Here is a 27,635-nt window from a genome sequence, read left to right on the forward strand (position 1 = left end):
TCATTAGAACACGGATGCTCAGGTCGATGTATTTGTAAAAAAGTGGTGTACAAGCGACAACAAGCAAACCCAGCTCCCATGTGGCATTTATGTCTTTTTAATGGTTGTGACCGCCAGGCAGAAATTCAACAGGTGCAAAGATACCTGGCTGGACACTACCTGTTGGACTACCGCCTCCTTCGCTCCCCTGGTTTTTGCACTTTCCAACGAATGCCCGGGCAGTATGTTGCGAGCAACTCGCGCGCCCCGCCCCATCCAGACTTGATCCTAGGCAGTAGGTACGTCTTATTCGGAAGCGCGCTCCGTTGAGGTCTACTCTCCAGCAATTTACGCATGTGGCTGCTGCTGATCCTCAAGAGAGGAGCTTTCAGTAGCGACAACAGGAGCGGGGAAGCACAGCAGGGGACAGGCTCTTGATAGTTTTAGCCTCAATCTGGTATGGATTAAGTTTTGCAAGAGGTCATTGCATTCTGGATTAAGTTTGCAAGAGATTATTTACATTTAAGAAAAAAAGAACTCTCCAATTCTGTATTTAAAAGCTTCACGCGCGTAAAATTGCAAGAGATTATTTGCATTTAAAAAGATCTCTCCAATATCGGATTTAAAAAGTGCACGCGTGTAAATTTACAAGCGATTGTTTGCATTAAGAAGAAAAAAAAAGACCTCCAATTCCGGATTTTAAAACTCCACGCATGTAAATTTTCAAGTGATTATTTGAAGAAGAAGAAAGTTTTTAGAGGGCTCTTCATCCTCGCGTTTAAAAATCCCATTCGACTAGATATGCAAGAGATTTTTTTGTGTACACACACATATTTAAAAATATTTTTTTAAAACTTCAATCTGGGATTTTAAAAATTCCCTCGTGCAAATTTGCAAGAGGTTATTTACATTTAAAAAAAAAGAATTCTTCAGTTTGGGATTTGAAAACTTCGCTTTTAAGCGGGGGCCGCGCAGGGCTCCCCCGAATGACCCCCCGCCTTCGCCCCGCAGAAGATGGAGAGAAGTTTTTGCAAAACTCCTTTTTTTCCCCCTCCCCCGCGGGACAGCGCCTCCCTCCGTGACGTCACCCGCGTTCTAATTCCCACGGTTGCCACGGGCGACCGCCTCGCTCGGCTCCTCCCCGCCTTTCCCTTCAATCATTCAGAAAAGGGGGGAGAGAAGAAAAAGTTGAGAGGGGGGCGTTGCCGGAAGGAAATCCCCGCCCACTTTTCCCGGACTCCCACTTCCTAGTGGTTAAGCGCGCTGCCCTTCCAGGATCCGGCGCTTCCCTATTGGCCGGGGGCTCCTCCCATTCTCTCCTCCCCGGGTCTGAGTTGCAAAGCCTGAATGTGATTATTGTCTTTGGGGATCCCAAAGCGGCGGCGGCGGCGGAGGAGGCAGGAGGAGTAGACCCACCTTTCCTCTGCTTTTTATTTTTATTTTCCCCAGAACAGCAAAGAGGTTTGGGGGCTAAGGAAAGGGAGACCAGGGACATCTCCCCACCAGCTTCTCAGGGGGAGCACCTGGGTACAAGAGGGAGGGGAGGGTAGATAGGGACACCCCCCCCAAAAAAAAAACACACACCCAGCTTCCTTTTAAGAGATTTGGACCCCCCAGGTGGAGATCCGGAAGCAGGTGCTGAGGATTTTGGAGCCTCCCAGGCTGTACAGGTGGGGGCTCAAAGGGGTGTGCCCTAGGGCACAGGGTGGGGGGGTGGCAAGACTAGAGAAGACACCCCCTTTCAGACAGGCGTTGCAAGATCCCGCAGGTAAATCTTGCATAGAAAGCAGCTCAAGGTAGATCTCCCTCCCCGTAGATTATGAGAAAGAATCTGGATCTGACAGGTGGGCACTCCTGAATAGGGAAGCAGGTGCTTAGAAGCACCTGAACGGAGCTGGCGTGTGTGTCTCCCAGCGAGGAGCGCTCAGGATCCTGTCCTGTGGAGTTAAGGCACTGCAGGGAGATGCCTAAGCAGTCCAGGGCTGCAGAAGACCTCGGAGCATCCTGAGCCGGTGAGCTTTGCATGTGCCTCTGGTCGGGGCCACGGTCGCCACCCAGGGCTGTGGCACACCTGCGGCTGCCCAGCAGATGCCCACCGGCCGGCCGTTATGATCCCAGAAGAAGAGAGCCCCTCCGGAGCGGAAGCGGATGCCGACGGAGGGCTCCCCCTCCTGCTTCTGCCCTGCGATGGGGGCAGCGTGCGGAAGGTGAGCCGCGGTGCCAGGCTGGGGTGAGGGGAGGGGGTGCGATGGGCTGGGATTTCCACAGACCTGCCTGGGAGTGGGTGGCAGAGACGGGTATTCTCATTGCCCACTGTGTGCTTGTATTGGGTACCTTTTTTTATTTGATGTGCCGTTCAAGATCCACCGTCACTTTTCACATAATGTTGCCGGCGCTTCCTATGAAATGCCAGGGATTTGGACAAAGGAGGTCCTTCTCCGTGACCCTTTGCTGAGGGAGGTGCAGGACGTGGGAACGGGGCCTTCTCGGTGGTGGCTCCCTGCTTCTGGAATGCTCTCCCAGAGAGGCATGCCTGGCATCGTCCCTGGATACTTTTAGGCACCCGTCAAAAGCATTTCTTTTCAGCCTCTTGGCCTTTAACTGGAAGAATTTTAGATATTGCGGCTTCTTTTAGTAGGTGGGATTTATCAGACCTCCTTCTATGTTTCCAAATGTTTTTAGCTTCTGTTCAGTTTTAGTTTTATATTGATTATAATTTTTGTGTTATATCGTAAGTTGCGTTTGCTTTTTGGTTTGTTGTTTAGTCATTTAGTCGTGTCCGACTCTTCGTGACCCCACGGACCAGAGCACGCCAGGCACTCCTGTCTTCCACTGCTTCCCGCAGTTTGGTCAAACTCATGTTGCTTTTGGTTAGATAAGCGATTAATAATAATAATAATACAAAATCAGTTTTAAAATTGTACCTGAGATAGAATAATAAGAATTTTATTATTTATATGCTGCGCATCTGGCTGGGTTGCCCCAGCCACTCTGGGCGGCTCCGAACAAAACATTAAAAACACAATAAAAAATAAAAATAAATCCTTCCAGTAGCACCTTAGAGACGAACTAAGTTTGTTATTGGTATGAGCTTTTTGTTTCGACTACGGCAGACCAAACCAGCTACCTACCTGTAATTAAAAACACAGTGTAACATCAACCATTAAAAACCTCCCTGAACAGGGCTTCCTTCAGAAGTCTTCTAAAAGTCAAATAGTTGTTTAATGCGTTTTGCTCAATGCGTTTTGCAACCTACTTTACGGTGGATATAAAGCACAGGATGTGGGGAGATGGTTTGGAGAGAAGTGGGACTGGGAGCCGGGAGGCGAGAGAAGGGGGTGGGGGGAGTGAGCTCTGCAAAAACCCACCTTGCAGAATGAAGATGTGACCCAAGTCCACCTGTACGGAAAAGGTATCGCTCAGTGGCAATGCCTCTGCTAAGCATTCGGACTCTCCCAGGTTCGTTCCCTGGCATCTCTAGCTAGATCTGGGAATGCCACCTGCCCATCAGCGTAGAGACAACGCTGAATTCGACTGACCCAGGATTTGACTTGCTTCTCCTGCTTCAAGCCAGCTCTAGCTCCAAATTAGTCATGCTTTAAAGCGAAACCCACAGTTCTTCTCCTTCTCCTTCTCTCTCTCTCTCTCTTTCTTTCTCTCTGCCGCCCTCTGATCCCTCTCCAACCAGCTTAGGCTAATGTTTTGTGCTAGACTTTCTTTCCTCAGGGGTGACGGCTGTGTTTTTGGCAGCGACTCGTGTCTGTTAATAAACGAGTCCCGGCCCAAAAAAGAAAAGAAAAAAAAGAGCGAGGCGCACATGGCTGGTCTGTGGCCGGGCTCTCCGAGAGGAAGTTTTTGGTTTGGCGAAGCAGATTGCCTGCAAAACCTCAGCACAGCTACCCGGGAGGCCCGTGTGGGCTGAAGCATGGTGGGAAAGGCCACGGAGGCCGTCCCCTTCCTCTCGTTCCATGGTTCCACTTGTAAACACATTGCTTAATGCTTGGCTTCCGAACAGCTTTCGGAAATTCTGAGGGTGCCTATTTTGCTTTCTCTGTCTGGTTATTGGCATGCATACCGTTGTTCTTCTTCTTCTTTACATTTGCTGACATACATGCTCAGGGAAAATCACTTTCTGTGGCCACGTCTGCAAGACCGCTGCGCCAGATTCGTTTCTGAGGCCTGTATTCTCTCTTTCCTGGCACCTTCCTTTCCCTGCATTGATGCATTCCCTCCCTTCCCTGTCCGGCTGTACCTCTCTGCAAACTCTTTGTTAGCATGTGGGGGCGGGGGGCAGCATTGCGCATGGCACAGAGGCAAGCCTGAGTTTGGTGCGCTCGGTCAGGGAGCTGCTGTCAACCCTGGTTCTACGATGGTCATCCCACCCACAAGCATGCTTGCCTCGTTTTTAGCGGTTCGCTTAAGCCAGCCTTTCCCAAAAGGTGGTTTTGGACTACAATTCCCATCATCCCTGACCACTGCTCCTGCTAGTTAGGGATGATGGGAGTTGTAGTCCAAAAAACAGTGGAGACCCAATCCTGGGAAACCCTGACTTAAGTCGTCTTAAAGCAGGTTTTTGAATTGTGTGGGGTGGTTTTAGCAGCACGGTCCTGCATTGCAGGATTACAGAGGGGTAATAATTCGGAACGCCGGAAGCTGCCTCTTTTCCAAGTCAAACCATTGGTCCATCTTGTTCAGGATTGCCCACACTGACTGGCAGCAGCTCTCCAGGGTTTTCATCGGAATCTCAATTTTCGAGCAGAGAACGTACGGAGAACTGCTTCCGATCCACAGTACAGTTGTACCTCGGAAGCCGAACGGAATCCGGCGCAGCTTACGATTGGCTCCAGGAAGCTCCTGCAGCCAATCAGAACCCGCGGAACTCGCGCCGGACGTCCGGGTTCCAAAGAACGTTCGCAAACTGGAACACTCACTTCCGGGATTGCAGCGTCCGGGAGCCAAAACGTTCAACTCGCAAGGTGTTCAGCTTCCGAGGTACAACTATTGTGCTAGATGGACCAAAAAAAAAAAAGTCACCTTCCATTATTCCTGTATCAACTACATGTTGGTTTACTGTTTATATTGCCAACTTTCTTAACAGCAGGTGGACAAAATCTAAAGGAAATGCTCCAAACTGGAATAACTTTTCAGTATATGTAACATGCCTCCAGTGGGATTTTGGGTGTGTTCCAAATCCAGAGTTTCTCCAGCTACTGGCAATTATGAAAACACAAGCAACTTAAGGCAATTTTCAGAGCTAACATTTCCTTAAGTCACCAACCTGTTGGTTTAGTGGCGGTGGCTGATGTTGTCTCCCAACTGGTTTACGTTAGTTTTTATATATATATATATATATATTTAAAAAAAACTTGTTCCCTGTTGACTCAAGCAGAATTGAAAAGGAGAAAAGCACACACAAGTTCACACAGCCCTCCGCAACCCGGGTGCTTTAATATTTCCTGCCTTAGAAGCAAACGGTGTCGGTTGAATCCACGGACCTGCCTGGACTTGCAAGGCAACTCGCCTCTTGGGCCCTTTCCGTTTAGAAAACCCACAGAGGGCTCGTGGGGGAATCGGATTGTTCCCTTGTGCGTTTTGTTTTCCGGTTGATATCGGGCGCAGTTGCTGTTTCGGAGAATATAATGCAAGGAAGAAACAAAATAGAAAATTATTTCCAGTAGCACCTTAGAGACCAACTGAGTTTGTTCTTGGTATGAGCTTTCGTGTGCATGCACACTTCTTCAGATACCTTCAGATAATAATGCAAGGAAGAAAAGGGAGAAGGAGAAAGTGCAGGTCCCAGGCCCGTGGAACTTACAGGGGAGAGAGAAGCAAGAGATTATTGTGGAAGGCTTCCTTACTGTGATTAGGGATAGGATATGTCAACTGCTTTGCGAATGCCACACAAATGCTGAGATCATGCACTGTTTTGACTCACCTTCCATAAGATCTGCTTCTAGGCAGTCATTAAAATGAATTGGAATCCAGTGCCCAAGGAGCATCAGGTGTTTAATGAAAGGACGGAGGGTTGTTTGCCGTCCTTAAATCCGTTCGATTTACTGAATTGTATCCCGCCTTTTTCTCCAAGGAGCTCAAGGTAGTATATCTAGCTCTCCCCTTCCTCATTTATTCCCCACAACAACCCTGTGAGGTAGGACAGGCTGTGAGGTAGCGACTGACCCGAGACCACCCAGTGAGTTTCGTGGCTTACTGTGGGATTTGAACCCTGGTCCCCCCAGGTCCTAGTCTGACACTCTTAACTGCTGTGTCATACCGGCTGTCAGTATTGGGGGGGGGGGATGTTCAAGAAAATTCAGGGAAAGTGTCCAGGCTTAGTGAAGTATGAATCCTGGAGCCTTTTCTTGTGCTAGGTGGAAAAAATCAATATGCAGGGTTGAAAGGGACCCCCAAGAGTAATCTAATCTACCCCCCAGCCCCCCGCAATGCAGGAAATGATGTCTTTCGAAACACATCATTGAACTCTCCCGAAGGAGTTGACAAGTGGACTGCATCTTGCGCAACAGAAAAGCTGTTCTCGTCTTTCCTCGTTTCGTTTTGGGCGTGCGAATCTAAAGCCGAACCCCGTTGTTGCAGGCTGGGCGGTTCGGATCTTAAAAAAGGCTGAAGTGCCACTCAGTTCGAAAGAAACAACCATCTGGCTTTTAGAAGACATCTGAAGGCAGCCCTGTGTTGGGAGGTTTCTAATCTTTGAACTGCTCAGAGTGGCTGGGGAAACCCAGCCAGATGAGCGGGGTATAAATTATAAAAGTGTTGTTGTTATTTGCAAAATAAAATAAAAATTCCTTCCAGTAGCACCTTAGAGACCAACTAAGTTTGTTCTTGGTATGAGCTTACGTGTGCATGCACACTTTTTCAGATACTTCTTCATGCACACGAAAGCTCATACCAAGAAAAAACTTAGTTGGTCTCTAAGGTGCTACTGGAAGGAATTTTTTTATTTTATTTTGTTTTGACTATGGCAGACCAACAAGGCTACCTACCTGTAACTGTTGTAACTTGGCATCGTGCGTGCAAAAATAGGGAAAGCTTCCAGTCCTTCAGAGAGAGAGAGAGAGATATTAAAGGGAATTTTTCATTCCAAAAGCTGCAGTGGGAGATATGATCCTTGCATGCACATACACAGAGGCTTCGAAAGAGGGATGGGGGCAGTGGAGCAGCCGGCCAGATTGCATGCATTGTGGTTCAGATAGGGTTGCTATGGAGACTCCAACAAGTGGAGTGGGGAACTTGCGATAGGGCCCATTACCGTTATCTCCCTGGCTGGATAACACTGTTTTGTCACCGAGGCCTTAATACATCTGTTTCCTCTGCGCGATTCCCCAGCTTGGCTCTCTCTGCCTGCCACAAGCTACCTCTTGTTTTTCCAGGTTGGGAACAGGCACAGACTTTTCTCCTCTCATCGGTCCATTTGCGATCTCTGGGCTGTGGTTTTTAGCTTAGAGATCAGGAACCTGTGGCTGTCCAGAAACCGTAGAGCCGGAAGGGGACCCCAGGGTTCATCTAGTCCAACCCCTTTGCACTGCAGGAATCTCATCCGTGGGCCACCCAACCTCTGCTTAAAAACTTCCAGTGAAGGAGCGTCCACAACATCCCAAGGGAAGCCCGTTCCCCTGTCAAACGGCTCTTTTGCTGTCAAAAAAGTTGTTCCTAATGTTTAGTTGGGAGTCTCCTTTCTTGTAAATTGAAGCCCTGGGTTCAGGTCCTACCCTGCAGAGCAGCAGAAAACAGGTTTGCTCCATCCTCCATGTGACACTTCTTCTGTGGGGTGTTAGGTATTGGGGAAATAATCTTGTTTGCGCTTTAGAATCATAGAATCCTAGAATCCTAGAGTTGTAAGAGACCACAAGGGCCATCCAGTCCAACCCCCTGCCAAGCAGGAAACACCATCAAAGCATTCCTGACAGATGGCTGTCAAGCCTCTGCTTAAAGACCTCCAAAGAAGGAGACTCCACCACACTCCTTGGCAGTAAATTCCACTGCCGAACAGCTCTTACTGTCAGGAAGTTCTTCCTAATGTTTAGGTGGAATCTTCTTTCTTGTAGTTTGAATCCATTGCTCCGTGTCCGCTTCTCTGGAGCAGCAGAAAATAACCTTTCACCCTCCTCTATATGACATCCTTTGATATATTTGAACATGGCTATCATATCCCCCCTTAACCTTCTCTTCCCCAGGCTAAACATACCCAGCTCCCTAAGCCGTTCCTCCTAAGGCATCGTTTCCAGGCCTTTGACCATTTTGGTTGCCCTCCTCTGGACACGTTCCAGCTTGTCAGTATCCTTCTTTAACAAGCACCCAGTCCTCTCCTGCACCCGTTGACCAAAAGGTGTGGCGAACACAGTGACTTACGCATTAAATAAAAATGTTGCGAGTTCGAGCACTGCTTCTTCTGCTAGTGGGAGCGAGTGGTAGGGCTGCCCTATGTCTGCAGTTTCCCGGACATTGCCAGAACCTGGTCATCGGAAACAGCGTCTGAGTGGAAATTGCAAAAATGCCTGGGAAAATCCGATGTACGGCAACCCATGTCGGAAGTGTAGATATTGGCGAATTTCATTTAAAAAATAGCCCAAAAATGTCTTCTTCTTTTTCTGAGATTTTTTTTTGGGGTGGGGAAAGCTCAACCGACATTTTTTCTGTCTATAGATTTTTGCTTTTTTAAATATGGCAACCCTATGGGACACTCGCTGCTGGTATTGGATTTCTCATGAAGAAGCATCCCATTGGTAGAGCTCCTGCTTTGAACCCTTGCCACGTAGTGCCCCCTAAGTAATCCCACTCACCCCCCAGGGGTGCTTTAACCACACAGGAGAATGCAGTTGGCACCGTGTTAGCGCCATGCAAATCGGGTGCTCCAGGAAAAGCTTAAAAGCTGAAGCCAGAGCTATGTAATCTCAAATATTGTCTGTAAATCCCGGTGAAACAATAACATCTTGAAGCTTCCTAAAAAGCCAAGCGACAGCTGTCAGGTCTCCTTGAGCAGGGAGTTCCGCAGATGTGGCAGCACTGCTTTCTGCAGCCAGTCGCCAGACTAAATTCATAATAGTCTTAATTCGCTAGTTTTCCTTATCTTCTTCTTTGAAAAAAGGTCTCTGTGTGAGAGAATTTCACCTCAATGGCCGGATCCTGTTTTAGTCTGCAACCCCCCCCCCACACACACACAAAAAACTGGGTACAATGAAGTGCATTGTGACATATTTTGGAAACTGCAATCAAGGGAGAGGGCTAAAAAGTGAAAGGATATCAGACCGAACGGCCGGGTGCTTGCAGAGTTTTAAATAGCAATTGCGTTTATCTCTAGGAATCGTGGCCTTTTTCTAGCTAGGTTTCCTTGTCCAATGAGCAGCTGCCCCATTTCTCCACCACCCCAACCCCAAAGTGAGAGAACCTGCTCTTAAAAAAGCCCTTAACAGATCGCCCCCTGGGGCCTCATGCAGATCACAATTTAAAAGATAGTGGGGCAAAATCTGCTGCTTTATCTGCATTGCAAGCGGGGTTGGACTAGATGACCCCGTGGGGGGGGGGAGGTCTTCCCATGCCATGGCGTTCTTCTGTTCCTAACTGTTAGCAAGCAGCATAAGAATAATCCTGGCTCTATGGGAGATCCTCACACCTGACCTGGTGCCTTCCAGATGTTATGGACTACAACTCCCATCATCCTTAACCGTTGGCTATGAGAGTTGTAGTCTGGAGGCAGTGTTCGAGTCTCAGATGTATGAGCTAGGAGCCAAATGAATAGAATAGAATAAGCAAAATTAAAAATTTAAAAATCCTTCCAGTAGCGCCTTAGAGACCAACTAAGTTTGTTATTGGTATGAGCTTTCGTGTGCATCTGAAGAGGTGTGCATGCACACAAAAGCTCATACCAATAACAAACTTAGTTGGTCTCTAAGGTGCTACTGGAAGGATTTTTCGATTTTTTATTTTGTTTTGACTATGGCAGACCAACACGGCTACCTACCTGTAACTAGAATAGAATAGAATAGAATAGATCTTTATTGTCATTGTCCCTTTGCGGGAAACAACAAAATTCCTCAGTTGCTATATCAACTCAAATAAGGCACTCCACATTATTTAAAAATACTGATAAACACAATACAGTACAGGACAATATAACAAATAAAATAAAACAAATAAAAATGGCTCCTTAAACCAAGGCTACAGTCGCCAAAACGGAAGGTCTAGTTGCAATTTTTGGGCAAGACGGCTCTAAAGTATTTTTCAAACGTGGACCGACTGTGATTGATTCTCATTGAAACATCTGGCTACTTCAGAGGACAACCTTGAGCACTGAGAACTTAAAGAAGAAAAGTCACTTGATCCAGGGGCATTCCGAATATCTATTGGCCAATTTCGACCTCTTTTTCTTAATGCTGACTGCTCCTGCTCAGGCTGCACAGAAAAAGCGTTTTGGTTCCAGAAATTCATTCTGATTGTGCAGATAAAATATAATGTATAGAATTCTGCAGGACGGGGTATTAGTGTGTGAAAACAGCCCAGATCCAAATATCCCCAGGTGGTGGAGACGTCAGGCGCCATTCCGGCACCCCGGCATCTTCCCTTGGTTGCAAGCGGTCAGAAGCCAGGTGCAATAGGAATTTTGAAAGATGTGATCCATGAGGACCAAGCAGGCTTTCTTCCTGGTGGACAGATGAAAGATAATGTGAGAAATATATTAAATATAATAGAATATCCAGAGACCAGGAATGATATGAAAGCAGCATTAATTTTATTGACGCAGAGAAGGCCTTTGATAATATTTCATGGAATTTTATGAAAAGGAATTTGGAGTTAATGGATATGGGACAATGGGAGCAAATAAAGTCTTTAAGGGATAAGTAAGGTAAAGGGTAAAGGGACCCCTGACCGTTAGGTCCAGTCGCGGACGACTCTGGGGTTGCGGCGCTCAACTCGCTTTACTGGCCGAGGGAACCTGCGTCCAGCTTCTGGGTCATGTGGCCAGCATGACTAAGCCGCTTCTGGTGAACCAGAGCAGCGCACGGAAACACCGTTTACCTTCCCGCTGGAGTGGTACCTATTTATCTACTTGCACTTCGTGCTTTCGAACTGCTAGGTTGGCAGGAGCAGGGACCGAGCAATAGGAGCTCACGCCATCACGGGGATTTGAACCGCCGACCTTCTGATCGGCAAGCCCTAGGCTCTGTGGTTTAACCCACAGCGCCACCTGCGTCCCTTTAGGGGCTAAGTAGCATAGCATTTAAAAGAAGGCAGCTGAGGTCCTGAATTTAGGTGTGCCTTTGCATGATGTTTGCATGGGACCAGGAGACAGACTGTTCTGGGGCATGCGCTCAGGTCGTTTCCTGAGAATCTTCCATTGGTCAGAGGTCCAAAGTCCACGAGTGGAAACTGAACTCCGGTTCGGGGCGCCTGAAAAAACAGCTGTCACCACTTTTTGTGCAGAACCGCTTTCCTATTTTGCTGCTCTGTCATCGTCCTGCCGCAAGGCTGGGCTCTCCTGTTTTGTTCCGGACAATAGCTTGCCCTTAGCTTGCCCGTTCCTTTGCAGCAGTTCTGGATTTTGACCCCTTCTCTCCTTGCATGGAGCCTGCCAGATACAATAATACCGTTTGGTGGCGTGTTTCATCGGGGCTCGGAGAAGCCGTGCTGCTCCTTTATCTCCTTCCTAATCCTCCTCTCTCAGAGGCAGTACATTTCACTGCTCAGTGCCGCTCGTGTAACTTAATGACCCACCCAGGCCTCGTAAATTTCCAGGGGTTGGTTTTTGTTGTGTGTGTGTGAAGCGTTTTCGTTTTTTAAAAAGAGATGCAACCTGAAACGGCAGTCGCGGGAACAAAAGAAAATAAAAGATATGTAGGCACTCCTTTAGAATGGCACACAACCTGAGTGGGTGTTCCAAGCTATTCCAAAGTTCTAGAAGACCCCCCATTGACTCCCAGTATGTTTCCGAGCCCAATTCAAAGTTTTGGTCCTGACCTTTAAAGCCCTAAATGGCCTCGGTCCAGTATACCTGTGGTGTAGTGGTTAAGACGGTAGACTCGTAATCTGGTGAACCGGGTTCGTGTCTCCACTCCTCCACATGCAGCTGCTGGGTGACCTTGGGCTAGTCACACTTCTCTGAAGTCTCTCAGTCCCACTCCCCTCACAGAGTGTTTGTTGTGGGGGAGGAAGGGAAAGGAGAATGATAGCCGCTTTGAGACTCCTTCGGGTAGTGAAAAGCGGGATATCAAATCCAAACTCTTCTTCTACCTGAAGGAGCGTCTCCACCCCCATCATTCAGCCCAGGCACTGAGGTCCAAGGCTGAGGGTCTTCTGCTGGTTCCCTCGCTGACGGGGAACCAGGCCGAGGGCCTTCTTGGTGGTGGCGCCCTCCCTTCAGATGTCGAGGAAATAAACAACTATCTGACTTTTAGAAGACATCTCAGGGCAGCCCTGTATCGGGAAGTTTTTAATGTTTGATACTTTATGGTGTTTTTATATGTGTTGGAAGCCGGCCAGAGTGGCTGACGCAGGGTATAAATATTATTATATTATTATTATTATTATTATTATATTAACCATTAAGTGCTTTAAAAGATCAAAGTCAATCCATTCTATTCACCCCATATTTTACATTTCATGCCAAACAGGAGTCAGTCCAGGGCTAAAAGTTACTTCTTTCAAGATTAACTTGAGTCTTGTGCATGAAGCTTCTTTCCCTATTTTACATATATTTACATGTGAAACCTCCTGGTCTCTGGTGGTTCCTTCACTGCAAGATGTTTGATGTCTCGCTGTGTTTTTATATTGTTGGAAGCAGCCCAGAGCAGCTGGGGCAACCCAGTCGGATGGGCGGGGTATTATTATTCTTATTAGCCCCAAAACAGGACCCAACTCTCTCCTCACGTGGTTTCCAGAAGCACTGCTGCCTCTCTACTGGGGAGGCAGAGTAGAGCCATCCTGGCTAGTAGCCATCGATAGCCCTCTCTTCCTCCATGAATTTGCCCAATCCTCTTTTAAAACCATCCAGTTTGGTGGCTCTACCTGCTTCCAGTGGCAGTGAGTTCCACAGTTTGCCTTAGGCATCCGGTTGGCCACTGTGAGGTCAGGATGCTGGACTAGATGGGACACCGGCTCCATAAGGAATGCAATTCCCCACCCTCTTGTTGCAGAGCTGCTAAACAATCTATGCCATTTATTCATTTTTTTATGGCAGGGGGGAACAAGTTTGTTCCTGGCCCCAAAAGGAATCCTGAGACCCTTCGGCTGTGTTGCAAAAGGCTGTCGCTCGCCCTTTGTGCTCTTGCAAGGAGAGTGAGGCCCTGCCTGCCTACCGCGCTGGGACTCTGACTCACCCGCCCTGCTCAAAGGTCCTTTTATTTGCTCCTCTGGGAATCCCGGGAGCTATGTGCCGTCGTTTACCGGAATCGTGCATCAGTACAAAAAGAGTCTCCCTTTCCATGTGGGCAGAGCTTTTGTTGAACATTGCCACAAGCCTCGGAGGAACTCCCTTTTTTGTGGGGGAGCTTAAAAACAAGCCCTCGTCTCTTCTCTGCCTCCCCCTTCCTTTCCCAATGTGTGCAAATTCCAGAGCCTTTATTCGGGCGACCAGCCGCCTGGATTCGGTGGGAATCTGCTCCCCGGTAAACCTTGCACAGGATCGCAACCTTAGGCTCAAGATTTTTGGAAGTTGCACGAGACAGAGAGGAGCATAGGGACTCCCCTCCCAATTTCTTTTCTGCCCGTTTTCACCTCCGGTCAGATTCTCCGGGTTATTGAAAAGTTAAATTACTCGCAACTCCAATCTCCGAGCGGCGAGAAACTCCAGGCACTTACCCAGGATATATGGGGACATTTCTTTGTATATATGGTTTTAATTTCACATCTGAGCACAGGATGGGGGCAGCTCACAGTATCGGCACCCCCTGTATCAGGAAGCTTTCAATGTTTGACGTTTGCTGTGTTTTTATTATGTTGGAAGAGGCCCAGAGCAGCTGGGGCAACCACAATATAAATAATATTTTTATATATTTTTGTTGTTATTCCGTTGCTTCGCCTTAGACTTTCCAGGAGAGCCCCCAAGTCCGGCACAGAGCAAACCTGTCTCTGTATGTCTCCATCTCCACTGGAAAGTTATTTGGTCTCCGTTGACTTCATTTCACACTTCATTTATTTATTCATTTGCATTCATCAGTCGCCCGTGGACGAGAGTTTTCCGGGCAGTGTAGAGAGCCCCGGAAAGATTAAAGATCACACTTAACATTAGGGCAAAATAAGCAGCAAGCAAGAGGGCTATAAGACCAAAACAAATTCATTTTAAAATAGAATTTTTAAAAAAACGCTGAAGCAATGGTCTGTGAAATTGCAGGGATCGTGCGGGGGGGACCATGGAATCAGAGCAGGAAAGGATCAAAAGGACGCCAAGTTCACCCCCATTCCGCAAAAGGGGCGCCACTGTCTCTATCCCCATATATCCATTCCTGCCCCTTATTTCTTGCATTGTTATCCTGCCTTTTGTTCCAAGGAGCTCAAGGTGGCACACACAATTTTCCTGCTCAGAATTTTATCCTTTACAACAACATTGTGAGGTAGGTTAGGCCAAGAGGCAGGAAGGGGTTGGCCGCTCCAAGGTCGCTCAGCAAGCTTCGTGGCTGAGTGGGGAATTCGAACCCTGCTCTCTCTCTCCCAGGTCCTAGCCCAGCACTCTAACCCAGTGTTCCCCAAACAGCTGTCTTTGGACTACAATTCCCATCATTCCATGGCCACTGGTCCTGCTAGCTAGGGACGATGGGAGTTGTAGTCCCCCAAACAGCCGGAGACTCACCTTTGGGAAACCCTGCTCTAACCACTGCGCAACCGCTGTCTCCTTCTGCCTGGAGACGCCAGGAATGGAAGTTGGGACCTTTCATTGAAGTCCCCCTGCGCTAAGCAATGTCTCTCTTCCGCCTTCTGCAACAGGGCTGCGATCCGTTGGCGCAGACGCAGCGCAGCAAGTTGCAGCACCGCCGGGCGCGAATCAACCAGCAGATCAACAAGGAGATGAGGATGCGGGCAGGGGCCGAGAACCTCTTCAGGTTTGTTGTGCTTCGTCTCCATCCGGTTGTTTCCCCCTTTCCATCGTCGGGTGTATCTGCAAGATGATGAGGGCTAGAAACTTAACTCTGTGAACTGCCCTGAGACCTACGGGTAAAGGGTGGCCAGGGGCGTAGCAAGGTAAATTGGTACCGGGGGCATGGGAAGGTCAGGTGGTACCTGGTGCGGAAAATTTCTTGTCAACCCCCCCCCCCCTTGATTCCCCCCCCCAAATGGTTTTACGTTATTTCATATTTTCTTACAAAGGAATAATAACAAGTAATAATAATAAAAAAACTTTTATTTATATCCCACCCTCCCGGCCGAAGTCGGGCTCAGGGTGCCTAACATCAGATACATAACATTGGTATAAAATCAAACAATAATTAAATTACCTCCTAAATACATCTCAAAATCAAATTAAAGTCTAATTAGATGGCTTTCCATAGGGTTAGGGTTGGTGTTCTCTGAACTGAAATTTCAGCCTTCATGACATAGGAAAACAGCCAAGTGAACAGCTATTTTGGGGAGGAGGGGCAAGATATTAACCGATATGCATGAAATTTCATATATAGCTATATAATCCCTAGTATAGTAAGATAAGACCTTCGGAGCAGGCATTTTTAAAAAAAATAAAAAAAATTCCTTCGTAATTTGTCACCCCCTCCATTATGGAACCCGGGGCGGACCGCCCCCCGCCCCCCCTTTGCTACGCCCCTGAGGGTGGCATGCAAATTTAGTAAATAATAATCAAGGGGGGGGGGGCTTCCCAAGGACTCGCTGCACCTTTTGCTGAGATGCAGAAAGCTGGGTGCAGTGTTCCAAAGCGTTTTGGTAAACCTAACGTTTTATTATTGATCTGCAGCTCACACGATATCAGCCAGTTGGAGGCTGGCTGGTCGGAATCCTGCAAGTTAAGTGCAAGCGAGGCGGAGAGCTTAAATGCCCTTTTTTCACCAGGGGTTTTTTTCTGGTACAAAGGGGGCTTTTAAGTTCCCCGCCTTGCTTCGTGGGGAGGGCAAGTCCTGCTCTTGTGAGATCTCACATGGCTGTCTGCGAGATCTCACACGAGCATCTCCAGCCTTGGTGTTCCTTGAGCATCTTGCCCAGGGCCGGCTTCAGGTCCGAGGAGGCCCTAAGCTCCTGAAGGTAACGGGGCCCTTTATATGTCCAGCTGTCCTTTGTCAACAACAAAGTGCCGCTGTTTTTTGTGTTGAATATATGCTATATGGTAATTTATGGACCACATAGGTATCTAAAGGCATTTGCGCATGTTGTCGTGCAACCAGTCCATGCAGAATTTAGGCACCCTATATATAGAAAGGAGCAAACCAGGGATATTTTGGAGAGCAGGCTAGTAGCTGGGGCCCATTACTTACATCATAGGAACCTACACAACACAAAACACTGCTGCTGTATGTAGGTTTTATTTTATTTGTTTTTTATCTTAGATTTTGGAAATGTACATCCAGGGTTTTTTCCCCCTTTCAATTTTTTTGAGGCCCCCATGAGAGTGGGGCCCTAAGCCATAGCTTGTTTAGCTTATACGTAAATCTGGCGATGGTCTTGCCCCAAGCATTTTGGGGAGCTTAAAAGCTCTTTCCGTGCTAGGTTTGCCTGGGATACTTGGTGTGGAAAGAGCATTTAAGCTCTCCGCCTTGCACATGGGCTCTGGGAGTGCTGAGCATGGTCTTGATCTGCAAACACAGATCAGTTCCAGGGGTTTGGGGATGCATGTTTTCGTTCCTGCATAGAACCCCTGCTTTGAGATAATACTTCCTGAAACTGCCTCACTGGTGACTTTCCTTTAGGGATGAAAGGCCGCCCAAAAAAAAAAGTTTGATAAATGCATCCGTTAAACATTGCAAGCTGCAACTGCAACAAAGTGCTGCAGCGTGGGTTGTTTCATGTTCAGAGTTGTAGCCAGCCAGTCACACACACCCTAATCCTTCCAGGACGTTCTGATCCGTGCCCAGAAAGTTCAGCTCGGATTCTTTGTTTGGAAGGCAAAACTAGCATCGTATCAGCTGTGACAGGGTTAGGATGTGATTCACAGAGCACAGAAGTGACTCAGCACCGCTTCCCAGACTGGTTATGGGCTCCCCAGCAGCCTTTGGAGAGGTCAGGGGTTGACAGGTGAACCGGGGCTGGGGAGGGAAGATTGCAACAGCTGCAGAAGTGCAAGTCAGGTAACCGACGGGGAAGAAACTCAGTGCAGTTGTCACTTCAAAGCAAACTTAATTTGCAGATTCCAAGACACAGCCATCCTCTGAAACCCACACTTCTTTGAATTTTGCAATTCTGCTATCCAGACTAGTAATACAAAATGTGTTTACTGGGACAAAATGTGCAGGGAAAGGCATTGATTAAAATCACTGAAGAAGTTGCATTTCTGTTACTGTTTACTATTGAATTCTAGTGGATTATTGAATATTGATTTATTTGATATAAGTTGTTTATTCTAAACTGATAATAATAATAATTAATAATAAATTTATTTATACCCTGCCCTTCTGGCTGGGTTTCCCCAGCCATTCTGGGCGGCTCCCAACAGAATATTAAAAACACGATAATAATTATTGTGACTTTTTCTTATGGGATCTGATTGTTACTATTGATGTTTGATTAATTATTATTTCTATGTGTGTTGGAAGCCGCCCAGAGTGGCTGGGGCAACCCATCCAGTTGGGCGGGGTATAAATAAAATATTGTTATTATTAGGAGTTGGCTTACAAAAACGTGTCTGCAGTGCAAGATTACATAACAGTGTGTTTATTTGGAATAATTCGCCCTGAAATGCCGATGGGTGTTTATGAAGAACTTCCATCACAGATTCTGTTGGGGTAGCAGTTCATCGTGCAGGTTTGGAGATTTTTGCGCCTGTGTTTAAAGGGAGAATCAGTGGTTGGAAGGAGCAGTTTTAAGGGGAACCGGGAAAGGTGTTGGAAAACATGCAGGTCTAGTATTGGCAGGTCTAGTGATGTGAGGTGAGAACATTCTCTACAAACTGTAAATTCTAATGTAAGAACCAGTTTTACAACCCACATTTAAAAAAATCTAGTAAATAATAAGTCAAGCTGTGCTATTGCCGGTGTAAGTACTGAATAATGATTTTTTTTGACCCAGTTACATTACTGGGCATTGTGTCATTCACCATTGACAGTTCTGAAATGTGAGCTACAGAAAACATATTTTTTTTAAGTTTTAAAATGCTATTCATTTAATTTGATGAGCATTTTAATTCGTATGTATTTCAACTATATGTAATAGCCTTTTTTTTCTATTTTGGTGTGACCTTCTTAGCAATTCTATACCCTTGGCCATACAGTGTGATTTTTTTGATTTTTTATTTGCAGAAAGTAGCTTTAATGCTTTATACTCAGATTTAACTACTGAGTTTCCTTATACCAAACCTTTAACACTGGTGCTATCACCTTAGAATGGTTCAACTTTAACTATGTATATTATGTATAGTTAACTATGTATTAACTAATTATATCATTTTCAATGCATTAAAATCATCATTTTCAGTGCATTAAAATGAATATTCTCCTATTTTAAATGAAAATTCTCTAATACAGTGGATGCTCGGGTTGCGAACGTGATTCGTGCGGGAGACACGTTCGCAACCCGCAGCATTTGCAACCCGCAGCGCCGCTTCTGCGCACGCGCGGGTCACGATTTGGCGCTTATGCGCAAAGCGCCAAAACCCGGAAGTAACCCGTTCCAGTACTTCCAGGGTCAGCGTGAGCGCAACCTCAAAAAAACGTAACCCACAGCGTTCGCAACATGAAGTATGACTGTACAGTCGTACCTCGGGTTACGTACGCTTCGGGTTGTGTACTTCCGTAACCCGGAAGTGTAACCCACCGTGCGCGCAATCCGTGCATGCGCAGAAGCGGTCTACGCATGCGCAAAGTGCGTTTTTCGGGTTACGTACAGCGACCCGGAACCAATTAAGTACGTAACCCGAGGTACGACTGTATTCTCATTAATCAAGAATATTCTTGAGAATATTCCCCAAAAGATTATCCTCGAGATTTAACATCACTAGGCAGGTCCCCTAAAAACATGCTTTTTTGAAATAATAAAATTAAAATAATTGGAGAGGCTTTTGCCTTTCCTGGCTTTGGCTTCCTCAAGGCAACATAAAACTTGCTGGGTTAGCAGGACGCGAGTCTTGCAAGCCGAGCTCAACAGCGAAGGAGGCCGGCCTGCCATGGAAGGGGCAAATCGCTTGCACGCTCCCTCCTTTTCTCAAGCAAGCAATCGAAAGCCGAAGCAGATTGCCTGGAGTGTGGGAGTCTGGGATGCTGAACCCGGCCACCCTGCTAGATTTGGAAGAATGCACGGCGTCAGCTTCGGGAAATAATTGAGGAGCACACTGGGAGCAAAACACCGGATGTCATGGGAGCTGAGAGGCATCTCCTGGGTCGCTGACCCCAACCTCCTCCAGAGCTGCGGCAGGGACCCTCCCCATGGCACTCTGCATCAGGGAGTGATGAAATAGGTCTCTGTTGTTCTCTGCAGTGTTGGAGCTGCAGTGCCTTGGAAATAACAGTTTCCGGGAATCGCAAAGGGAGGGGATGCCGGGTCGCAGAGACGGTCCTTTGGCCTGATCCAAAAGGACTTTGTTCCTCTGTCTTCGTGGCCCAGGCTAGCTGAGACCTGTGTGAATGCCTGGGGAAGTGTAGTGGGCAAAAAAGTGTGTGTACTTTGTGCTCTCCAGGTTAGATTACTGCAACACGTTCTACGTGGGGTGCCCTTGGAGACGACTCGGAAAATTGAGTTGCTCCAAAATGCAGCAGGCAGATTATCGGCTTCTAGTAGATCTCGCGTAACCCCTGTTTTAAAACAGCCGCTCTGTCGCCGGTTTGCTTCCAGGCCCGATTCAAAGTGCTCACATTGGTGTTTGAAGCCCTAAATGACTCAGGTCCCAAATATCTCAAAGACTCCCTCCTTACAGATCCTCTTAGGTGCCGAGATTGGCAAAGGGGGCCCTCTTGGTAACTCCACCACCATCAGAGACTCTGGGGTGGTGGCATCTCAGAGAGACGGGGCCTTCTCTGTGGTGGCCCCTAAGCTATGGAACTCCCCTGAGAGGTGCATCTCACACCTTTGTTGTGCAGCTTTTGGTGAATGCTGAAGATGCACCTCTTTACCCTGGACTTTGGCGCCGGAGGTTCAGGTTTTTAGCACACGTTATTGTTATGGTTGCAAATTGCTTTAAGTTGTTTTTAATGTTGTAATAAATTATTATTAATAATAGTAATGATGATGATGATGATGATAATAATAATAAAAATAATAATAATTAATAGGAATCAGACCATTGGTCCATCTAGCTCAGGGGTCAGCAAACTTTTTCAGCAGGGGGCCAGTCCACTGTCCCTCATACCTTGTGGGGGGCCAGACTATATTTTGAAAGAAAGAGAAAAAAAGAACGAATTTCTATGCCCCACAAATAACCCAGAGATGCATTTTAAATAAAAGGACACATTCTACTCATGTAAAAACACCAGGCAGGCCCCACAAATAACCCAGAGGTGCATTTTAAATAAAAGGACACATTCTACTCATGTAAAAACACCAGGCAGGCCCCACAAATAACCCAGAGATGCATTTTAAATAAAAGGACACATTCTACTCATGTAAAAACACCAGGCAGGCCCCACAAATAACCCAGAGATGCATTTTAAATAAAAGGACACATTCTACTCATGTAAAAACACCAGGCAGGCCCCACAAATAACCCAGAGGTGCATTTTAAATAAAAGGACACATTCTACTCATGTAAAAACATGCTGATTCCTGGGCCGTGGGCTGGATTTAGAAGGCGATTGGGCCGCATCTGGCCCCCGGGCCTTAGTTTGCCTACCCATGATCTAGCTCAATATTGTCTACACTGACTGGCAGCAGCTCTGCAAGGTTAGCACCTTTGCAGGAAGGTGTGGAACAAGTGGGATGAATAAGGTGACGTTTTCTCTCTCCTTTGACTCTGTTTTTTTTTTAGGGCCACCAATAACCACAAAGTAAAGGAAACGGTTGCCTTAGAACTCAGTTACGTCAACTCCAACCTGCAGCTTCTGAAGGAGGAACTGGAGGAGCTGAACAGCTGCATGGATGTCTACCAGAATGACAAGTAAGTGGGGGGTGGCAGTGGTGGCAGTTGCCTCCGAAATTTGGGACCAGAGCCCATTTCCCCTCTCAGACCAGAAGTGTGGAGGGCAACAACCATATACACATCGCCTTGAGCTCCTTGGAGAAAAATGTGGAATGGCAGGAGCAGAGACCGAGCAACGGGAGCTCACCCCGTCGCGGGGATTCGAACTGCCGACCTTCTGATCAGCAAGCCCTAGGCTCTGTGGTTTAGACCACAGCGCCACACACGTTCCACTTACAACTTACAACTAACAACAACAACAACAAAAACCCACATAGAAATTATAAAGATGATGTTAAAATGGTAAAAGTATAACATATTTAATATAAAGAACTTAAGATTAAGTTACAAAGCAAGCACGAGAAGTTAATATGTAAAAAACCAGAAGAGGAAGTTGAGGGAATCCGGGAGGGGGCAGGGAGGGGAAATTTGGGAATTCAGAGAATCATAGAATCATGGAGTTGGAAGAGACCACAAGGGCCATGCAGTCCAACCCCCTGCCAAGCAGGAAACACCATCAAAGCATTCCTGACAGATGGCTGTCAAGCCTCCGCTTAAAGACCTCCAAAGAAGGAGACTCCACCACACTCCTTGGCAGCAAACCACAGTCAAACAGCTCTTACTGTCAGGAAGTTCTTCCTAATAATAATAATATTTTTATTTGTACCCCGCCCATCTGGCTGGATTTCCCCAGCCACTCTGGGCAGCTTCCAACAGAAATCAAATACAAAAATATCAAACATTAAAACTTCCCTAAAAAGGGCTGCCTTCAGGTTTTTTCTGAATGTCAGGTAGTTGTTTATTTCCCTGACCTGTGATGGGAGGGCGTTCCACAGGGCGGGCGCCACTACCGAGAAGGCCCTCTGCCTGGTTCCCTGTAGTTTTGCTTCTCGCAGTGAGGGAACCGCCAGAAGGCCCTTGGCGCTGGATCTCAGTGTCCGGGCAGAACGATGGGGGTGGAGACGCTCCTTCAGGTATACTGGGTCGAGGCCATTTAGGGCTTTAAAGGTCAGCACCAACACTTTGAACTGTGCTCGGAAACGTACTGGGAGCCAATGCAGATCTCTCAGGACCGGTGTTATGTGGTCCCGGTGGCCACTCCCAGTCACCAGTCTAGCTAATGTTTAGGTGGAATCTTCTTTCTTGTAGTTTGAATCCATTGCCCCGTGTCCGCTTCTCTGGAGCAGCAAAACAACCTTTCTCCCTCCTCTAGATGACATCCTTTCATATATTTGAACATGGCTATCATATCACCCCTTAACCTTCTCTTCTCCAGGGTAAACATACCCAGCTCCCTAACCGTTCCTCATAAGGCATCGTTTCCAGGCCTTTGACCATTTTGGTTGCTCTCCTCTGGACACGTTCCAGCTTGTCAGTTATTTATATATATATATATATATATACAGTGGTACCCCGCTAGACGAATGCTTCGCTAGACGAAAAACTCGCTAGACGAAAGCATTCGTCTAGCGGGAGGCTGCCCCGCTAGACGAAAAAGTCTATGGGGCTGCCTCGCAAGACGAAAAAATTTCGTCTTTTTTTTTTTTTCGTTTTTGCGGAGCGCGGCTCCCATTGCCGCTCCGCAAGACGAAAACCCCGCTAGACGAAAATTTTCGCGGGACGAATTATTTTCGTCTAGCGGGGCACCACTGTATATATATATATAATGTTATATGATATTTTTATTATATGATAGCTTTTTGTTATGATAAAAATATAAAACTTAATAAAAATTATTATTTAAAAAAGAAAAGAAATGGGGGAGGGGAGGAAACTGAATTCAAGATGGGAAAAGTTAGGAATACAAGTGCCAAAAATGGCACTTCCATCCTTGCAAATGTTTTGCCCCTGACGTATGATCTGTTTCTCTCTCCCAGCGACTCCATCAGCGTTCCCATGGTCCCCCTGGGGCTCAAAGAGACCAAGGAGCTGGACTGGGCAGAACCCTTGAAGGTAGGAGAGTCTTCTGCCGATCGGATCCTGGGACGATTCTGCCTTCCGAAAGCCGGCTTTGGAGACTTAACAGAAGGCACCGGGAAATGGAGACATTGGGGTTGGGGGGGGGGCTCGTGCTCCTTACGAAGCCCAGGGCCCCCATGTCTGGAGACTCCTCCTTGTGCACGCATGCATCTTTTTCAGGGCATCTTTTTCAGCCAAGCAGCTGCACGGGAATCTGAGGCAAAACTGGGAAAAGCAGTGGATTTAAACCTTACATTTGTGCAGTAGGCTAGATCAAGGTTAATTCATTGTCGTTTTGTGGAGGCGAGTAGTATTTAGCAAGCAAAAGGAGGTCCTTCTTTTGCATAGCATATTATGAAATTCACTCCCACGGGAGGCAGTGTTGATTTGAATGCGGGTGGCGCTGTGGGTTAAACCACAGAGCCTAGGGCTTGCCGATCAGAAGGTCGGTGGTTCGAATCCCCGTGATGGGGTGAGCTCCCGTTGCTCGGTCCCTGCTCCTGCCCACCTAGCAGTTCCAAAGCACGTCAAAGTGCAAGTAGATAAATAGGTACCACTCCAGCGGGAAGGTAAACGGCGTTTCCGTGCGCTGCTCTGGTTCGCCAGAAGCGGCTTTGTCATGCTGACCACATGACCCGGAAGCTGTATGCCGGCTCCCTCGGCCAGTAAAGCGAGATGAGCGCCGCAACCCCAGAGTCGGACACAACTGGACCTAACAGTCAGGGGTCCATTTACCTTTACCTAAAAAAGGTTTAGGCACATTCGTGGAGGAGGAAAGGACTATTGATGGCTCCTAGCCACTGTGGCTAAGTTCTGCCTCCACGGTCTGAGGCAGCGAGGTTTCTGAATCCCAGTTTCTGGAAACCACAGGGGGGGGGAGAGTGGCTCTTGTGTGCGAATCCTGCTTGCAAGTTTCCCAAAATGGGTATCTGGTTGGCCACCGTGAGAACTGGATGCTGGACTTGATTGGGCCATTGGCCTGATCCAGGAGTTTCCTCTTACGTTCTTAAGGGTGGAAATGTATGGGATTAGTATAGAAACTGCGTTTAGGAAAACAGGCAGCTTCCAGAGCAACCTCCTCTTGTTTTCTGCTCCTGCCCTCCCAGGAGATGATCTGGGAACACTATGGTGAGGATGGTGCCTTGTACGAAAGCGAGATCAAAGACCTCGTGGAGCTGCGGCAGGTGAGTGCAGGTTTGCTCTCGAGAAATAGTCTGGGGTGCTCTGGGTCCCTGGTTGTCCTTAGGCTCCCAGTACATTTCCGAGCACAATTCAAAGTGTTGGTGCTCACCTTGAAAGCCCTAAACGGCCTCGGTCCAGTATACCTGAAGGAGCGTCTCCACCCACATCATTCTGCCTGGACACTGAGGTCCAGCTCCGAGGGCCTTCTGGCAGTTCCCTCCCTGTGAGAAGTGAAGTTACAGGGAACCAGGCAGAGGGCCTTCTCGGTGGTGGCACCCTCCCATCAGATGACAAGGAAATAAGCAACTATCTGACTTTTAGAAGACATCTGAAGGCAGCCCTGTTTAGGGATGTTTTTAATGTTTGAAGTTTTATTCTGTTTTTAGTGTTCTGTTGGGAGCTGCCCACAGTGGCTGCGGAAACCCAGCCAGATGGGCAGGGTATAAAAATAAAATTATTATAATAATATATAATTAGGGTGAAGCACCAAACAGAGGTGTTTATTGTCGCATTCTTCACTTCGTCTGCAGTAGGCCTGGGAGATATATCTATATATCGCCCAGGACCGTTATGAGGAGCAGACGGTGATGCCGTCTTTACTCAGAGGTGTATCGTTGGTGAAACCACCACCGCTCCTGAGTCCTCCTGCTAGCGACCTCCTCCATCAAGCGTTTCAAGCAGAGGGACTCTGGAGCGGTGGCAGTTCACAAACGATTCATCGCTGAGTGAAACCGCCATCCCATTCTTCCCTCATAACAGTGGAACCTCGACTTACGCCTCATCTCGTGGACGTTCCAAGTTGCGTCCGCGGCAAACCTGGAAGTAAGCACCGGGTTTGCCGCGATTCGCGCATGTGGGGAAGCGGCTTCTGCCACCTGCATGTGCGCAGAAGCTGCTACCACCGAATGCGCACCCGCGCAAGGCGCCTCTTCTAGCATCCGTTTTGACCGGCAGACGGACCTCCGGAACGGATTATGTCCGTAAGTCGAGGTTCCGCTGTGCTGCGCAGATGGAGAAGAAAGCTGCATTGGTGAGGCGCCGATACAGCTTGTTCCTCCCTCTGCATCTTTTAACGGCTTGGCTGAGCAGTGTGCGGTTGCCGCTTCCTTCAGCCGAGCAGTTAAAGGATCCCCCAGCCCGGCGCTGGCTCAGTTGGGGATGGGGAGCCGTCCCACGCCCCACCTGAGCCGTACAAACAAGCTGCGTTGTCCCAGCCCGCTAGGTTTTGGGGTGAAATGCCTCTTCTGCCGCGGTGAGAGCTGCGGCAATTTCACCGCAATGTTTGGCTGGTTGATATACCGCGATGTTGGAAAGCTGATGTCGCCCAGCTCTCGTCTGCACCTGCCTGCCTTGCGCCCGGGTCTAAGAGCATCTGCGTAGAGGAGCAGGCAATGCATAGTAGCCAAATACTGAGCCACGTAGTCAGAATTTGTGCATCGAGCTTGCCTTGGGGATTTGGCCAAACTCCTCTTAGCCTTCTCTGTCTGCAGTGTGGGGAACATTTCATTTCATTTCATTTCCCTTTTAATTTGTATACAGTGGTACCTCTGGTTGCGAACAAGATCTGTTCCAGAGCCCCGTTCGCAACCTGAAAGGTCCGCAACCTGAAGCACCGCATGTGCACATCTGCGCGACGTGCTTCTGCTCATGCGCATGATGTCATTTTGCGCATCTGCGCATGCACGAATTGCCGAACCCGGAAGTAACCCGTTCCGATACTTCCGGGTTTGGCACGTTCACATCCCGCGACGAACGCAACCTGAAGCAATCGTAACCAGAGTTACGACTGTGCTCCCTTAGAATCCTAGAATCCTAGAGTTGGAAGAGACCCCAAGGGCCATCCAGTCCAACCCCCTGCCAAGCAGGAAACACCATCAAAGCATTCCTGACAGATGGCTGTCAAGCCTCCGCTTAAAGACCTCCAAAGAAGGAGACTCCACCACACTCCTTGGTAGCAAATTCCACTGCTGAACAGCTCTCACTGTCAGGAAGTTCTTCCTAATGTTTAGGTGGAATCTTCTTTCTTGCAGTTTGAATCCATTGCCCCGTGTCCGCTTCTCTGGAGCAGCAGAAAACAACCTTTCACCCTCCTCCAAATGACATCCTTTCATATATTTGAACATGGCTATCATATCCCCCCTTAGCCTTCTCTTCTCCAGGCTAAACATACCCAGCTCCCTAAGCTGTTCCTCATAAGGCATCGTTTGACCATTTTGTTTGCCCTCCTCTGGACACGTTCCAGCTTGTCAGTATCCTTCTTGAACTGTGGTGCCCAGAACTAGACACAGTATTTCAGGTGAGGTCTGACCAGAGCAGACCTTTCTGTATCACAGTACAAGCTGAATAAACCCCAAAGATCGCACACCTTATAACAATCTGGCCCAGTGCAAAAATGGTTAACTTTTAAATGGACAACTTATATCAAATAAAGTAATATTCAATAATCCCTTAGAATATATTAGCACGCAATAAAGTATCGGCAAACCATAATTGAACAGAAATTCACTCTTAACAAATCACAACAAGCTATCATCAATAATAAAGGGGTGCGTAAAATAACGCAATACAGATTCAGAAGCAATGACGCGCAACTTACAAAAGTATCTTTCAAAAATATCCCTGAACTCGTTTTCAGTGACACTGGCCTACCTTGCAGGGTTGCTGTTCGGTTTGGCACAAGTTCATGCATGTGGCGTGAACCCTCGCAAAAACGGCGTTGCTGCTTGTGGGAAAACGAATATATGATTGTTACTACACGGCGGGGATTCTAGGATCATCTGCTTATCCCTGCAGCCAGTGGACCTCATGGCCCCCTCTCCTAAATATAAAAAGCAAGGCTCCAGTCCTCATGGGTCTGATATGTATGTAGGCAGGTGTCTTGCGCCGAGTCAGATCATGGGTCCATTTGGCTTAGTATTGCCCCACTGACCAGATTTCCACCTTTCTCTCTCTCTCTCCACCCCTTTTCCCTTCTTTCCAGGCCATGCGCACCCCCAGCCGGAACGAGGCGGGCCTGGAGTTGCTCATGGAATACTACAGCCAGCTGTACTTCCTGGACAACCGCTTCTTCCCTCCCAACAAGAACCTGGGAGTTTTCTTCCACTGGTCAGTCGGCCCTCTCCTGCTGTTGCCAAGCGGACGGGGAAGACCTGACCCCGGGGGGCGGGGGGGCGGGCAAGCCTGGTCCGGCCCAGCCAAAACTCCGTGCAGCGATTGCCTTGGGAACAGGGCCTCCGTGCTTAGAAACGCGTGACCCGAGCTCCTAGAATCATAAAATGGTACAGTTGGAAGGGACCCCCAAGGGTCCTCT

The 27,635-nt window shown here is 47.8% G+C and overlaps 1 protein-coding gene across 1 annotated transcript in view; it reads left to right on the forward strand.

Moving 5' to 3' along the window:
* The first annotated feature begins 2,020 nt into the window (after window positions 1-2,020).
* Window positions 2,021-27,635, forward strand: part of RHPN1 (rhophilin Rho GTPase binding protein 1) — a 53,761-nt gene continuing 28,146 nt past the window's right edge. Inside the window, exons 1-6 of the mRNA XM_033155939.1 lie at window positions 2,021-2,186; window positions 14,908-15,023; window positions 21,035-21,163; window positions 23,062-23,137; window positions 24,250-24,327; window positions 27,306-27,430. Of these exons, the coding sequence (XP_033011830.1) occupies window positions 2,088-2,186; window positions 14,908-15,023; window positions 21,035-21,163; window positions 23,062-23,137; window positions 24,250-24,327; window positions 27,306-27,430 (623 nt within the window). The 5' untranslated portion in view covers window positions 2,021-2,087. The remainder of the gene's footprint in view (window positions 2,187-14,907; window positions 15,024-21,034; window positions 21,164-23,061; window positions 23,138-24,249; window positions 24,328-27,305; window positions 27,431-27,635) is intronic.

This window comes from Lacerta agilis, chromosome 7 (assembly GCF_009819535.1).
Source record: "Lacerta agilis isolate rLacAgi1 chromosome 7, rLacAgi1.pri, whole genome shotgun sequence".
Taxonomy (NCBI): Eukaryota; Metazoa; Chordata; class Lepidosauria; order Squamata; family Lacertidae; genus Lacerta; species Lacerta agilis.